Genomic DNA, 17,273 nt, shown 5'->3' with positions numbered 1-17,273 from the left:
GCAGGAGAACCAGACACCAACAGATCCATGTAAAAAGTCATCAGTCCTTCAACGTCGAGGCATTTTCCCTTGGAAGAACCTTTTCTTTCCCTTGAAGAAAAGGGAAATCCCATTTTGGTGCAAAGGATATATTTTGTAATATTAGAAACTACTTTATTTTTTTTTTCCTACCTTTTAGCTTTTTTTTACAAACTGATAGTTTTCTAAGTAGGATTTTACAATGTGGCAAAGCTGACCACATCCCCACTTCATTAGCTTCCCTGTATTAATTTAAAAAAGCCCGTGGGCCTTAGCCTCTTGCAGAGTTTTAAGCAGGACCGGCCACTGTGACAGATGTTTTCCATTGGAACCCCAAGAGCACGGTGCATGCCGTCAAGCCACGGCACCGTTCACCGTCCATTCCAACGAGGGGTTACCGTTGGTGTGGCTGCACTGAACCGAGGGGCTAGGTGTGAAACAGTGCCCGAGGAGATGGAGGGTACACCGCTTGACGGGCAGCGCACGCTAAATCCCAGCGGAGCCACCGCCTCCCTGCAGGCCAGGGCAGCCCAGGCCGCGGGGCCGGGGACAGCACCCGCGGTCTGGGCGTCCCGCCCCGGCGGGGCCGGGCGGGGCGGGCCCGGGCCGGGTGCCCGGGCGGCGGGGACAACGGCGGGGACAGCGGCAGGCGCTCGGCATGGCGCAGTACGGAAGGGGCGCCGCCGCCGTGGCCGTCATCCGGCTCCGCAACCCGCCGGTCAACGCGCTCAGGTAACGGCGGGCGCGGACGGTTCCCCCGCGGCCGGCGTCCCTGGGCCGCCATTTCCTGGGGCGGCCGCCCCTGCCCGGCCCCACGGCGCCGCAGGGGGAGCGCCGAGCCGGGGCTCGGGGAGCCGCAGCGGCGGCCGGCTCGGTCGCTGGCGCTTGCCCTCCCTTGGGTATTCTCCGATTTCCTTCCTTTTCACCTCATTTTCCGCCCCCTTGCCCGTGTGAGGCCCCTCCTGGCCCCAGGGCAGGCTGCCCGATAAGAGCCTCTGCCGAGACACCTCTCCAAACGCCGCTCCGGTACCTGCACCAGCCTTTGCAAAAAAAACAGGCTGATTTTTTCCATGACTTCTGCTCTTTATTGTAATTTCTAGTGGCTTTTTTTCCCCGCAGGAGAGGTGTCAGGCTCATCAATCTGTACTTTCTGTCATTTCCCCTGGAAGCTGTTTAAAAACTTTGCGTATTTCTTGTCACCTTCCAGTCCTTAAGCATCAAGATGATGCTTCCAGCAAGAAGTTGCACAGCAGCCTTAGCAGTTCAGCCGTTTCACCCTGGAGTTCCTTCAGAGCTCGTAGGTGAAAACCAGCTTTTCCTCTCGATTTGCTACTGGTTTAGTTGCCCGCCCCATGCGCTCCACGGCACATGCATGGCAAGTGCCTGTGCTATCCAAGTAAGCACAGGGGTTAGAGCAAAGGGCTTTGTAGACAGAGCAGACGTGGTTCAACAAGAGGGGCTGGCACCGGGATGAAACCACAGCCACGGCTGTCAGAAGCAAAGGCAGTTCATTTGCCTTTTAAAAATGAGTAAGGAATTGACTTCTAAATACTGATATTGGTCAAGAAAGGCCCCAGGTGATCTCAAAGACAAGCCAGTGAAAAACAAAGTCAAACACCAATCTGCAGGAACCCCTGAAATTTTAGTTTTTCATGTGTTTTGAAAAGGATGTATGTGCTTTTTGGCTTTACATAATTTTTTATAAGGTGTGTATTTTAGTTCATTTAGTTCTGAGCACCGCATAGGCCCTTTTTAAGCAGCTGTACTTGAACAGCCGTTCTGTAACAGTGACCATAGTGTCTATTCAGTATATAGTCACAAGCCAAAAAAATCCACTGCAGTTAGCTCAGCTTCTAAACCATAAAGTTTGTTAAAAAGAAGCTGAAAGAGACAAGTAAGAGCATGAATAGGAAGTACAACCTGCTGCTCTTCTGTAGCAAGCTACATTGCTCTGCAATAACTGGCAATGCTCATTCTTTTGTTGCAACACGTTTAGAAGTGGAGTATGATCATTTTCATGTGCCCAGGTAATTATCATGAGAAAACAAACTCAGAGTGACTTGATGAGATGAACTAGACATGTAGGACTCCCAGAACTGCAGGATGCAAGACATGCCTTGGACCTTCAGTGCCCAGGACCAGCCTAAGAAAAGTTCCAGGCTGTGCCCACAGTAAACTTTCCATCCTTACCACAAAAAGTACAAAATACAGAGCTAAAGATACATGCTTAAGGAACCTTAACTCTGTTTCTTTTGAGAAGTCCTTAGTAAAACCCAAAGTTGCTTTCAAACAGCAAATGTATGCACCTGCACAACAGCATCTTCAGGACAGGCCCCTGCCTCTACTACCCTTTACTCTTCTCCCCTCAGTGCCCTCGCAGGGTGCAGTTCTGACGCTGTCAGCCAAGGGTAACGGATGGTGTGGTTGTGGTCCCGTTCCACAGCCCCGAGAGGGAGAAGGAAGACCCTGGCAGAACACTTTAGAGCCTTTAAAAAGGCAGTTTTAAGAGTGCTGAATCTTCAGTTCCCCCACACGTATTGTTCTGCCCATACTCTTTTACCCACTGACAGCCCCACAGCACAAAGGCTCCTGAGAGACCTGAATACTTACTTCACCCGTGTAGGCTCATTCCCTTGTGAGACACTCCGTAGCACAACCTAAGATGGGACTGCTATGATCCTGCCCATGGTTCCTCACAGCCTCTGCTAGCGTTGGTGCTCCTGTGGCTGGCAACGAGCCAGCTTGGGGTGCAAATGTGACTAAACACCAGCCGGTTGGTTTGGGTTGGTTTTTCAGCCAGCCTAGCTCTCTGCATTGGCTCCTTGTGCAATTGCATGAGGAGCAGTGCTGGCACAAGGCACAGAGTAGGAGTACGTGGGGAAGGATGGGAACCTGCACAGCATGGATTTAAATCAGTTAAGCTGCCATGAAACTTCAGCCTGAGACGTGCCTGTGGTCTTTGATCACGTGTCAGGGCAATACCTGTTTTAGTAGGGATCAATAATTATCTCATGCTTGCCATCAGATAGTTTTTAGCTGAGACCTGGCTATAGCTAGGAAAGGTAGTGCACAGTCTGATCCTTGTGTGTTCCTTCTGCTTCTGCGTATTTTATGTACTGGACCATAGGGGAGCAGGTTAGTGATTGCTGTTGGAAATGTTTGACTACATAGGTGATAGCAGGCAGTGAAAGTTACAGACAAGAGCTATCTCCTGCGATCCTGAAAATTTAATTTCACAGCAGGCACAGATGCTTTTTAAAAGGCTGGTGGGTTTTTTCCTGCTCTGCTCCAACCTCACCCCTCTCTCCCTATTATATGTGGCACTTGATGCCGTTACCCCAGCTCCCATGCCATCACCCTGGCCATCAGCACTTTAGAAGACACTGGTGGGTAGGAATTTGCTTTCTCTTGTCTGACACCACATGCCACTGTGCAAGTACCTCCTGGGCAGCACTTTCCTGAGGAATGTATGCCAACTTGTGAGGCTAGCAGCAAATTTGGCTCCCACACACAGACTCCCCTTCAAGCTAATCTTTCTCTCCACGAGCAGAGGTGGCATGTGCCAAATTTGATTTGCTTGGGGTTTTTTTTCCTGGTTTGCAGAAGTTTAGTGTTCGGAGATCTGCCTTTATGAGACCATGGCATAGAGAGAAGGGATTTAGATACACAAAAAACTCAGAAGTTTTAGGGAGACAAGACTTGCAAAAGAAAGGACCAGCCACACCTTATTAGCAGAGGCAGGCTGCTGGCACGGAAAATTAAGAAAGATCATAGAATCATAGAATGCTTTGGGTTGGAAGGGACCTTTAGAGGTCATCTAGCCCAACCCCCCTGCAGTGAGCAGGGACAGCTTTAACCAGATCAGGTTGCTCAGAGCCCTATCCAACCTGACCTTCAATGTTGCCAGGGATGGGGCCTCCACTACCTCTCTGGGCAACCTGTTCCAGTGCTTCACCACCCTCATTGTAAAAAATTTCTTCCTTATATCTAGTCTAAATCTATTCTTCTTTAGTTTAAATCCATTAGTCCTTGTCCTGTCACAACAGGACTTGCTAAAAAGATTGTCCCCAACTTTCCTGTAGGCCCCCTTTAAGTACTGAAAGGCCGCAATAAGGTCTCCCCACAGCCTTCTCTTCTCCAGGCTGAATAACCCCACTGTCTCAGCCTGTCCTCGTAGGAGAGGTGCTCCAGCCCTTGGATCATTTTTGTGGCCCTCCTATGGACCCACTCCAACAGGTCCATGTCCTTCTTGTGCTGAGGGCTCCAGAGCTGGACACAGTGCTCCAGGTGAGGTCTCACCAGAGCAGAGTAGAGGGGCAGAATCACCTCCCTCGACCTGCTGGCCACGCTTCTTTTGATGCAGCCCAGGATACGGTTGGCTTTCTGGGCTGCAAGCACACATTGCTGGCTCATGTCCAGCTTTTCATCCACCAGTACCCCCAAGTCCTTCTCCACAGGGCTGCTCTCAATCCCTTCATCCCCCAGCCTGTACTGATATCCGGGGTTGCCCCGTCCCAGGTGCAGGACCTTGCACTTGGCCTTGTTGAACCTCATGAGGTTCACACAGGCCCACCTCTCCAGCTTGTTCAGGTCCCTTTGGATGACATCTCGTCCTTCTGGCGTGTCAACCACACCACTCAGCTTGGTGTCGTCTGCAAACTTGCTGAGGGTGCACTCAATGCCACTGTCTGTGTCATTGATGAAGATATTAACCAGCACTGGTCCCAGTACGGACCCCTGAGGGACACCATTTGTCACCGGTCTCCATGTGGACATCAAGCCGTTGACCACGACCCTCTGAATGCGACCATCCAGCCAATTCCTTATCCATCAAACAGTCCACCCATCAAATCCACATCTCCCCAATTTAGAGAGAAGGATGTTGTGGGGGACTGTGTCAAAGGCTTTACAGAAGTCCAAATAGATGATATCCATGCTTTTCCCTTGTCCACTGATGCAGTCACTCCTTCATAGAAAGCCACTAGGTTGGTCAGGCAGGACTTGCCCTTGGTGAATCCATGCTGGCTGTCTCAAATCACCTCCCTGTCCTCCATGTGCTTGAGCACAGCTTCTAGGAGGATCTGTTCCATGATCTTCCCAGGCACAGAGGTGAGGCTGACAGGTCAATAGTTCCCAGGGTCCTCCTTTCTTCCCTTTTTAAAAATGGGCACAACATTCCCCTTCTTTCAGTCACCAGGGACTTTACCTGACTGCCATGACTTTTCCAGTGTCATGGAGAGTGGCTTGGCAACTACATCAGCCAATTCCCTCAGGACTCTGGGATGCATCTCATCAGGTTCCATAGACTTGTGTTCTGCAGGTGGTCTCGAACCTGATCTTCCCTTACAGTGGGAGGGGCTTTACCCCCCTGGTCCCCATCTTGCAGTCCATCGACTCAGGAGGGGTGAGGAGAGAGGTTGCCGGTGAAGACCGAGGCAAAGAAGTTGTTGAGTATCTCAGCCTTCTCCTTGTCTGTTGATACAAGGTCACCATTCTTGTTCATCAGGTGGGGTACACTTTCTTTAACCTTCCTTTTCTGGTTGACATACCTGTAGAAGCCTTTCTTGTTACTCTTTACATCCCCTGCCAAATTCAGGTCCAGCTGCGCCTTGGCCTTCCTGACCCCCTCCCTACACAACCGGGCAGCTTCCCTGTACTCTTCCCAGGACACCTGTCCCTGCTTCCACTGCCTGTACAGTTCCCTCTTGCTCTTTAGTTTGACCAGCATGTCTCGACTCAGCCATGCTGGTCTCTTCCCTTCCTTGCCTGATTTCTTACACTTGGGCACTGAGAACTCTTGCGCTCTATAGAAGGTGTCCTTAAAGATCTGCCAGTTCTGTTCCGTTCCCCTGTCCCTGAGGACCGTTTCCCAGGGGGTCCTTCTGACTAACTCCTTGAAGAGCTGGAAGTTTGCTTTTCTAAAATTTAGGGTCCTGACTGTACTCCTCGCTTTTCCCATGTCCCTCATGAGTGTGAACGCCACCAGCACATGATCACTGCAGCCCAGGCTGCATCCAGTCTTGACATCACCGATGAGCTCACTTGCATTGGTGACCATCAAGTCCAGTATTGCATCCCTTCATATGGATGTGGAAGAGTATTTCAACATTTGAGCTAACAAGTGCAGAAAAGCTCCAGGGATGATAGGGTCGGACATGGGGTAGGGGAGTGTACGTGTGGGATTATATGAAGTATAACAGTGTAACAGTCATGATTGGCAAAGGCTCTCCCTGGCTGTTAGGATTGTCCTTCTGACTCCCGATCAGCACAAGGATCAGAAAATGTAAAGGAGATTAGAGAAGCTGCAACTCTGGATAGGTAGCAGTGATGGGAGAGTGTGATTACCCGTGTTGGATGGATAAGATGCAGAGAGAAAATTCTGGGATGCAATAAGTGTCTGCTTCCTAAAACAACTATTCTATAACCCCACAGAAGGGATGCCATTCTGGGTTTGGCCTTAATTTATGTGCATGACTCTGATCAAGCTGTATTAGCTGCTGCGTGACAGCAACGACTACACAGCTGGATCTGACACTGAGGCAAGAGAGAGCAGATCAGGTAAATCCAGCACATGAGTACTCAATTTCAAGAAGGGAATTATGTAAATACCCAGGAGTTAGTTCAAACAAAAACCCTGCAATAAGCTAGCCAAAAGACAAGCAGCATGCAACAAGAGTGGAGGCTGGATTGTTGTTGTTTGCGTTTGGGATTTTGGGGGTTTTAAGTTTATTAGAAGCACAGGTAAACTGTTCAGCCAGCAAGTGATCTGGTAAATGCCCTGTATGGCTTGATGAGAAAGCTAAGACGATTAAGGGAAAAGTTTGATCTTTTTTAAGTGGAAAGCTTACTCAAATAAGGAGAACAAGAAAACCCGTAAAACATGACAGGAGAGTTGTAAACTGGAAATTAAAACTAAAAAAACCATAAAGAGTGGATCAAGGCATGCTGAAAAACAATAGCAAAAAGTTCTTTAAATAAAAAATGTAACCCAGGACAAGCTTACAGGATGCCAAGCTCAAAACTGGCAGTTACAGCTCAGGGAAGGGATCCTTACCTTTGATAGTTCTGTGAAATCATCAGCTCATGTGCTGGGGAAGCCCCAAAAGCCCACAAAATATTGGGTACCATCAGGATGTGTGTTGAGAACAGAGCAGAGGTCATCCCTTTTCTGCAATATAAAACATCTTAATTGTTGTGTGTAGTTCTGGATGTTGCCTTTGCAGAAGGATATAGGGATGATCCAGAAAGGGACAACCAAAATGATCCAAGGGATGGTGCACCACATTGAGAAAGTGGACTGAAAAAGCTGAGTGTCATGGGTTTGGAGAGGAAAAGACTGTGGGAGAATAAGGTCAAGGTTTACAAAATCATAAAGAAAGTAAATAAATTAAAGGCATAACCCTTTACCAAATCCTGCAACAGTAGAGCTAGGGGCATTTAACTAGTAGGAGATTGTTTTAAAACACATAATACAGAGCTTGCTGCCACAGGAGCCTGTGGAGGCAGATGGATCAGCAGAATCAGAAAGGGATTAGGCAAATTCATGGACAGCAGGTGCATAAGGGATGCTAAAAAGAATGTGTGTAGACGTACATAGCAACATCCCCAGTGCAGTGATTGTGGATGTTGGGGGAAGTGCAAGGGGAAAGGACCAGACCTGCGTGTTTTCCATAAACAGCATTTTCTGCTGTTGGATTTGAGTCTCACTTCTTTAAAGGTGACTAAGTAAATTTTCAGGATTCCCTTAAATTACTTTTTTTTTTTTTAGTTAAAGAAGTTTACATTCACAAACCCTAGCTAAATCTGAAATTATTAAGGTAAATAATAAAACCTCATTACAAATCCAGTACATCATCACTACAATGAGTTTTAATGCAAAATAAAAATAACGTGGTGTGGTCACCTACAAGAATATTCTCTTACCCTGCTGTGCATGTGTTCTTTAACAGCACCTGCAGTGCGTTTCTGAAACCCATAACACTGAATCTTGACAGAATCACTTTTCTTGCAGTCAAAATAGTATACGTGGTGGAGCTGACTACATAGCATGGGATTAAGCGTTGATTGGAATGCATGGAGTGAATTTTTGCATTGTTACTGTTAAATGAATGACACTGTCACAGTAATAAAATACATATGCAAATTATGATGACTTTTTGTTTCTTTAATGCTCTAGCTGTTTGAAGTTACGATACTCTTGAGTATTTTTATAGTTTTACTGTCATACATTTTACTACAAGGCTTTCATCGAAAATTACAACTTTTAGTACCAGTTGTAATATGTGAGTTACAAAGCAATGCAGCCTGTGTGTTGGACTGTAACATATCCTGAGGCAAACATATTGCTCCATCTTAGGAGAACAAGAAACTGCAAGTCTGATGTTTCTTCCTTTTTGTCCCACAAAAAATTCCCACTGAGAAAAAGTTGTATGGAGGGAGAAGAAATATTTATTCAAGTACAGGGTCAAGTTATTCTCTGGCAAAAATAGTTCTGTTGGGTTAATACAGGTCATGTAGGTATTGAACTGTTATTTTGTGGCAGCCTTGATGACTAATTTTTCTTCTGGTAGGAGTATGTTGTTGTAAGTGCTAAGGACTGGTAAATAATTTCCTACATAAAATCCTGAACCTTTCCATTTAATGCAGACAAACCTTTTATATGGGCAGTTTGCATCTGTTGATCATGTGCCTGCAACAGATACAGAAATGCTTTGATTGCTTCTTGTCTGTTCCTGAGAGAATTGTACCATTTTTGTATACAATATTTTCAAATCAGTAATTTAACATTTGTTTGGAATCCCGGTACATATTTTTCCCCCTCTTCACACTATGGTTTGTAAAGTGTAGTGACATTTCATAATGGTTTTCCCTTTAATCTTCCAGCCACTAGATGAATTTGGTATTTCTGTGGCCTGGCTCTCCACTGATGCAAAACCAGACCTCTGAGAGCAGCGAGCATTGGGTGCAGCCTGTGGGTCCTCCTTAAATAGCAGCAGCCACAGCACTTGATATTCCAAAGGGAGTGAGATAAAACCCAAAATTCCAATATGTATTTTTCCCCACAGAATATGAAACCATTTATTGAAATTGGAAAGGCTTTCATATTCTGCTGCATGGAACTATATGCACTGGAAGGACCTTTGCAGAGTCACCTAATAGCTATTCTTTGTCACGGTGAAATTATTCTCATTTTAAGTTTCAGCTTTCAGAACCATTACTAATGTCAGACTTCAGAGTTGTCTTTGATGTCTGGATGAGGCAATCAGTACATAACCGGCTGGTCTCTCTCCAGAAATAACACTTCTCTCAGTCTCTGGTTGTCAGGTCTCAGTCAGGGCTCCCACTTATCCTGTGTAGCATGGCCTTATCCAGGCAGCAGCTGATCCTGGAGACTCCCCTAGGCAGTCCCCCAACTCTCTGCTCAGCCAACAGCCCTGATTAATAAGAGTTTGCTAATAGCTTCTCTTAATTGTTTATTTTGAAGGAGGAATATGCAGAGGTTGGCTGGCAGGACTTCACACAGCTGGCTTGCAGGAAACTTCTTGGGCTCCCCGGGGTTTCCCTTTTCAGTCTATGGATTTCCACTTCAATGCTGCAGGCTGCTGCCTTACATAAATAATGTGATCACCCACCCTGGACACACCTAGAAGTATTACACAAGTACAGTGATACATTTTTCATCTACTTTATGACAAGCTTCCTTTTTAAGTGAAATGCCCTCAAATACACTGAAAAACATACACAAACTGAGCACGCATCAGGCCTTTCTGTTAGTTCCTTTTAATTCACGCTCCTCCTCTCCACTGGGCATCAACAGAGCTCTGCTCTCTTTTCATCAGCCACCAAGCCTACATGTGAAACTGAGCTTACAGTTTGGAGAAGGTCTAGGAACAGAAGATGTATTTATAAAGGACTGGGCGAGCATACTTTGAGTATTCCTCCAGCCTCCAGCTGTTTGTGGCTCAGATTTTCTGAATCAGAGGCATATCTACATATGCAGTACATATACACACATGCACACAGAAAAGTCTCTCTCACAAACTATATATACACTTATGTGCTTAATAAGTGTGTGTATATTTTAGTGTCTAAATCATATATACACGCAATTTCTGTTAATACTTCTATTAATAAGTGTTAGGTGTTAATGCTTAATTTTTACCTATTGTCATCTTTACTGCCACTGTCTTCTAAAACAGACTATAGTCTCCACGTCCATCCATACACACACATACATAATTAGCTTCTAAGCTTCAAATGCCAAGTGAGCATACAGTCAGGCCAGATTTTTTAAATATTTGATTTGTAAAAATACTGTTTATACTGTTACTGTTCTGTTTTGAGGTTCCTCATTAGTTCTTTGCAGGCCACATTTACTGCTTGTGTCTCTGGAAATATGTTCAGAAAAGACAAAAAAAGAAATTCTGTTTAGGTTTTTAGGCCCAAATTCACTTTGGCAGGATCCCACAGAAGTTTAAGTCTGGACCTATGTACAGATCTTCACAAAGGGAAAGCTTTATAGTTGTCAGCACAGCACCAACTCTTTGAAAGACAGCTTTTTATCCCTGGAGCTCATTTCCCTTTTTGAAAAGTTCTTAGATTGCCAGTGGTTTAGCCTTAATTATTTTTAAATTATGCTAAACTGTTTTCCTAAAAATCTGAATGTTAATTCATAAAGGCATTTTCAAAAGAACATTTCCCTATGCTGCTTGCTTTGGAAACAACAATGTCATAGCCACAAGAAAACTCTCTAGCAAGTGAATGACAGGTCAGCAGTCATAAGCTTGTTGGATTTTGGTGCTTGCCCTTGAAGTGAGAGGGAGACTAATGAAAGGATTCACCTGAAGAGGCTGTGGCAGAAGACAGGCTGGAGGAGACACATGCTTGGATGTACTGCTCATTTTCACTGGGACACAGTGAAACACACAGACCTCTTGGAAAGGTAATGTAGTTGACTGTTACTCACTGAATCTCTAATTTATTTCAGCTTGACAGTTCTCCAGGCATTAGAGGATGGGCTGAAGAGAGCAGATGCAGATCCCTCAGTGAAAGCTGTTACGATTTGTGGTGAAAATGGGAAATTCAGTGCAGGTAAGACATTTTTCATCAAACTGCCCAAGAAAAAGAGGAAACTCTCTCCATCCGCCATGTCTGAAGATTCTCTGCCTCGTAACGCTGCTGATAAAAGTCCTGATTTGGCTGGAAATGGCCACAAGACAGTAAGCTTTTTCTATTCTGTTGTGTCACATGAAAAGTTGGACTGTCCAGGCCAGAAATAAGTTGGTATGTTCATGTTGAAGTGGGGGACAACTTCTCATCTCCCTGATACACAAAGCAAGCCACGGAAAGTAAGGAGGCATCAGTATAAAAATCTCTGGACCATCAGCTGGTTGAGTGTATGGAGCATACCTGGGGTGGGGCAGTGGTGAATAACAGATCTTTCTCCAGTTGTAGAAACCTGGGAAGCTAGGGATTTTCTGTGGAGCTCTACACTGCTTGTCAGTAGTAACTTGCACTTAACTATTCCAGGCTCAGCTCTTTTTTTTGTTTGTTTTTTTGTTTAACCAAGCATGTCTGCAATTTTCTGTAGTAACTGCATGATCGCTACAGTTACGTATTTTTATACTGCCTTCTCCTGAGCTCTCTGAATAGCCTCAAGGAGCCAGGGTTTCTTGAAGGTGGTCCCAAAAGGGGTTGATTCCTGTTAACCTCTCCCCTGCCAGCAGCATGCTCTGCAAGGACTTGATCATCTGTGAGCAGCTATGTTTAACAGCACAGAGGAAAGGATCATTCCAATTACTGCCTTCCCTACTAATACCTCTTCATCTCTTTGTGCTAACTCAGGAGCTGACATTCGAGGATTTTCTCCTCCGAAGAGACAGGATGGTGTCTTGGGCCCCATCATCTCTCTCATAGAAAGGAGTGAGAAGCCTGTGGTGGCTGCCATTGAAGGCATTGCCTTGGGAGGAGGCCTGGAGGTGGCACTTGGCTGTCACTATCGGATTGCACATGTGAAGGTAACACATGCTGCCAACTAGAGAGGCTGGTGAAGGCGTCAGGAGCCACGGACATGGCCACGGACAGTGTGGGAGGCGGCTCCTGGAGAGCAGTAGGACAGCATGCCTTTTCTGGGATCATCTGCTCAGAGGAGGGAGGCTTTATAGCTGCAGGATACAAGTCTTTGTGCTCAGACATTCTTCACCTGCAACGCCACCCTTGACATGCTTTCATAAGTCTTATTAAATAACGCATTTCAAGTAATTTCTAAACATAAAATTGATTTGTAACTAGTAGAATAAGGTGGCTGCACAGAAACTTCAGTAACCAAGTGTTAATTTGCCCTAGATCTCAGTAGTCATTATCTATATTCTGATGTAGATGGCTGTATCTTAGTGGCTTATGCAGCCTGACTCTGTCTTCCCCCCCTCCCGCCCACCCCCCCCCAGCCCTGTGAATTTTGCATTTGTTTCTGCTAGTGGCCTAGTTTCAATAGGCAGTTGAAACTCAGCTAGCATGGAGCATTTACAGTTTGATTTCCCATGAGTTCTGGTTCCTCAGGGAGTACTCTGACCAAAAGACAACTTCAAGAGTCTTTTAAGGAGTGATCTGTTTTTTTCTTTGAACCCCTTCCTTCAAGAGTCAGGATTGCTCAACTACCTTTTAGCAGTACCTGGTCTCCTTATAGAGACTCTTCACTGATAGGGCCATACCCTCACTTTTGCAATGTGAATCACCATTTCTCCATGACAGTGCAGGTTACTGTAACAGCATAAAGAGGTATTCTACCTCACTCTATATGCCCCTTAAGGTGGGTGCCATAAGTAGTGGTCTTAAAGTGATTCCAAATCTCTTAAGAGCTCAATGGGAAATGTGCAAACTAATTTTTTTTTTTAAACGAGGCAACAAAATCTAGATAGATTTTTAAGAGAAGACAAAGACACCTCTCCCCCTTCCTGCTCCCCCAGCTTCTCTACCGTAACCCTACTAAACGTCAAGTGCACCAAGAGCCATTTGAAGGAAACACATATGGAGGAAGATTAGGAAAGAGTTCAGTACCAATTTTCCTTTACTAAACTTCCAAGAATTAGAGTAGGGAGGTAACAGTTAAGTCACAGATTGCCCTCCAGCATTTGGTAACAACTGCTTGAAAGCATTAGTTTACACTTGTCAATCTGGGGGATGCTGTTGACCCCACAGCTCTCCTCCAGTGCTGTGCTAGCACACATATATCCACTGAAAGGTGATGTTTTTCCTATGCATTTACACCAATTCTTGAAATGGTTGAGTGGAATTTTGTCTTAAATGTCTTATGTGGCAAAAAGCAAGGATGAAGTTTCTATATAGAAGTTTTGAGGCTTCCTAGAGGAGCAATGTGTGAATCAGGTCTGCTTGTCTTTATTCTGCTCAGTTTGTAATTATCACTCTTTCTAATCAGATTTGTTGTTGAATTTTACTTCATTTTAGGCATGGATGGGTTTACCAGAGGTCACCATTGGGTTACTTCCAGGTGCTGAAGGCACTCAGCGACTACCCAGACTGATTGGGGTACCAGCTGCCTTGGATATAATCACTACAGGTAAAGTACTGTTCCTTGGCCCTTCTCTGTATATAAGAATATGGCATTGAGTCATATCAGCAGCTTGGTCTAAGAAACATGCATTTCTTTTACCTGTGTAGCTGTGTGTGTTGAAATTCAGCTTGCATCCACTGATGATGGGCTAAGAAAGGGACATTCGTGCTTCTGAGGCATGTAGTTAGTAATGCATTTTATATACCTGATAATGAGCATGTCTCATATTTGAAGCCAGCTACACACAAGTCATTTGATCAGATGGAAAAGAATTAAATTGCCCATCGCCCCACCATAGTCACCTTATTTCTCTTTTTATCACAGGAAGACACATTCCAGCAACTGAAGCACTGAAGCTGGGTCTGATTGATGAAGTTGTGGAAGAAAACACAGTTGAGGCAGCAATTTGCTTGGCAAACAAAGTGATTGGTGAGGAAAGAATTGTAGCAGTGCCAAGAAATAATTGGTGATGTTTCAGGGCTGGAGAGAGTCAGAACAAAGCCCACCAGTTTGTTCCAGTTTATATGCTCCATTCATTGAGTTTTGGCATCCATATAAGATAGAATTAATTGCAGAATTTGCTTTCTGTTGTGTGAAGTGAAAAATTCAGATGCTGGAGAGCTGCAGTTATTCAAGTGAGGAGTTGGAGAACAGATACATATCAAGTCCTCATACTTCTTAACTATATATCCAAACTCACATGCTCCTCTGGACTGCTGCAATCCACTGGTTTCGGGGAATACGTGCTCTTTCTAGATATAGTTTTGGATCACAGCTGGTATTGCATGTATTCTGGTTGCACCATCAATAATGGCTGATCAAAAATTACTTTCTCCCTCTAGCAGAGGGGCTGGCACATCCTCAGCCCAGCTTAATGATCCACGAGTCTTGAAGTGACTCTGTCCCTAATCCTTTAGCTGCTATGTAAGAAAATGGACTGTGGAGATGGGAGGGATGTGGAGAGATTTTTCCCCCGACCTCAGAAATAAGAAAATCAAAATCACTGGAGTTAACACAGGAAGAGGAACATTCCTTGTGCTGCATGAGGAGCATTGCCTTGAGAGAAAACAGGATATTTTTCCACTGCTAACCTCCTTGTACCTTTGGAAACAGACCACTGACTTCCATCAGGATTTCATCTGGAGCTCTGTCACAAAGAGACGCATGCAAAGAAGCAAAAAACCCTTTCTGCATTGATCACATGGCCTTTATAGGCAATGCTTTTCCAAGCTGGGGTGCTGCTTTTGCTCCTGCAGTTCTCTTTGCTACAAACAAGGCCCTTTCTTGTCTGTAGGAGCACTTCTGTGCTAGAAGTTGAAGCAGCCTAAGCTTTGTCCTAGATGACAGAGCACCATATTTTTAAGATAGTTAGTGAATGGGCTATTCTTAAAGATCAGTGTCATGTATACTTCCCTACAACTTGAGATTTACCATATAGGTGCAAAACGGTATTCTTTGGCTAGGTTTTCTGTAAGAGATGCCCTTCCTTCTCACTGTATTCATCCTACAGTACTTTTGGGCTTCATTTTTAGTGCAGAACTGATGACATCATCAGTCCTCTTTTCTCTTTCCCTATATGTAATCAGACTATTTAAATATAATTCTTTAGAAAGAGATGGGTGATGTACTTCACTATCACTTTTAAGAAAAACAAAGATACTTTGGTTCACTGATTTTTGTCTGTTTTGAATGAGAACTCTGTTTCTCCATTTGTTGGGAGAGCAGTGAAATATTACTACTCTTCTAGGCAAATTAACCCAACAAACAGCGTTCCTTTTGATGTACCCTCTGGGCTTGTGAATGATGCCCTGCATAAGATCTACACCAGTATTGATGGCAGCAGCAGGGTATCATAAAATGCGTAATAGATACATTGCTAGAACTGGCAAACCAGCAAGCATTCTGGATTTCAACAAATGCTATGTGAAATTGGGCAAAATTTAGATATTTATATGCTTATTTTTTCTGTGACCGACATTGTGCAGTGGTTGACAGTTGTGAAAGTCAGCTTGACCTTAGAGGAGAACCTCAGGAATGAATCATTGAGTACACTATTCCTCAGTGTAACTTGCTTTCTGGAACTCATGTCCACTACCACTACTGGCAAATTCCTCTTCTGTAGCTTCATCTTCATTGGAAATTGTCACTACCAAGAAAAAATTTTTAAGAATTGTATAAGCATACAAGGATCCTAGCTGGATGTTCAGCAGTTAACCTGTCCCAGTCTTGCTCATTATTAGTGGTAGATTTTTCTATCTGTTTATTGCTGGTTTCAGTTACCCCAGTAAAAATGAGTAATGTCATTGAAGATGTTTCACATCACACTATATACCAGCTCCAAGAGGACTTTAAAAATGCTTTCAGACTCTTTCCAACAGCTTTACTGGCATTTACAGTATGTGCTTTAACAATGAAAATACTGGCAAGTCAGCTAATCTTTATTTCTTTTCTGCTTGGAAAATTTCTCATTAGACCTTGCAGAAGATCACAAAAAGTTTTGATGCTCCATTTAGCCTCAGGTTACCTGATAATTTGAAAGAATGGTGTACCCAGAGTCCGTATGTTCCTTTTGAATCATTCCTGGCTTTGGCCTTTGCCTAAAGTTAATATAATTCTCCTGCCATACAAAGGCAAACCAGCACTTCTTTTTCTCTACATCAAGCACTAACTCAGGGCTGCAGAAGAAATGACAGTCTTGCATAGCTGGTCTGTTTTTTGTTCACATTGAGTTCTGTTTTCAGTGAACGTTTTTCAGATAATCTTAAAACCAGGGACAAAGTTGCACAAAAAAATGCCATCACAGAAGTCCACTGTCTTTATATGGCATGCAGCATTTTGTTTCTGATGAGATTTTTTTTTTTCTTAAAAAAACATGAGGCTAACAACTGCTGGCTTCTTACAAAGCAGGTTGGCTAAATAACTAGTTTTGTCACTGATGGAATTTCTATTCCTGGGAAGGCTGTACTGCAAGATAAGCCTCAAAGAATCAGTTCAGAAATTATTTTCTTCTAAAGCTTTCTCAGTGCTGGAGCTGCAGTATCTCATGGCAAGAGATCAGTCTCAAATGACTGGCCTTACTGAAGCAAGGGTCCTTGATTATTGTTTCAATATGCAGTTGACAGAGCTACCTTTATGGTAGGTATGTTGGGAAAGAATCTTCATCCATACATTTTTATGGATTATTCCTAATGAAGAACACCTTCAAAAGGAGTTCTGAAACAGTCCTGAATAAGTGGTTGTAGGAACACAGAGACAATTACTGATTCTAAGTTAAATTTTTATTGAAAATCAGTAAGTATATATTGCAGATAGGAAGCAAGCATATGTTCCTGGCCTTCTCCAGGCAAACTGGCCTCTTCAGGCAGAAGAAAAATATCTTCACTTTTGAAGGTATTTTTTAGAAGGAATAGACAGCAGCTAAATCCTTGGAGACAAGGAGAATTTTCTTTCATTAAATGTGCTTGATAACCACTGCACTAATTCAGAGCTGCATTACATAATTTGTCCACCTGATGGCATCACAGAAGTGAAAAATTGCTGTAATTGCTTGTGGCAGACAGTAGCTTGCAGCTTATGCTGCCCACCTCTTGCTGGCCTGATGTAGTCTTCCTCAGCTGGAGTAGAAAATGGCTGCTGATCCTCTGCACAGCAGACTTCTTTGAAGCTCTCCCTTCATATATAATTA

The 17,273-nt window shown here is 44.3% G+C and overlaps 1 protein-coding gene across 1 annotated transcript in view; it reads left to right on the top strand.

The window, feature by feature from the left end:
• The first annotated feature begins 676 nt into the window (after positions 1-676).
• EHHADH (enoyl-CoA hydratase and 3-hydroxyacyl CoA dehydrogenase) overlaps positions 677-17,273 on the top strand; it is a 28,687-nt gene continuing 12,090 nt past the window's right edge. The window contains exons 1-5 of the mRNA XM_075716959.1: positions 677-750; positions 11,006-11,109; positions 11,863-12,035; positions 13,483-13,594; positions 13,913-14,017. Coding sequence (XP_075573074.1) covers positions 677-750; positions 11,006-11,109; positions 11,863-12,035; positions 13,483-13,594; positions 13,913-14,017 — 568 coding nt within the window. The remainder of the gene's footprint in view (positions 751-11,005; positions 11,110-11,862; positions 12,036-13,482; positions 13,595-13,912; positions 14,018-17,273) is intronic.

The sequence above is a fragment of the Pelecanus crispus genome, chromosome 9 (assembly GCF_030463565.1).
Source record: "Pelecanus crispus isolate bPelCri1 chromosome 9, bPelCri1.pri, whole genome shotgun sequence".
Taxonomy (NCBI): Eukaryota; Metazoa; Chordata; class Aves; order Pelecaniformes; family Pelecanidae; genus Pelecanus; species Pelecanus crispus.
This window is presented reverse-complemented; position numbering and strand designations above follow the sequence as displayed.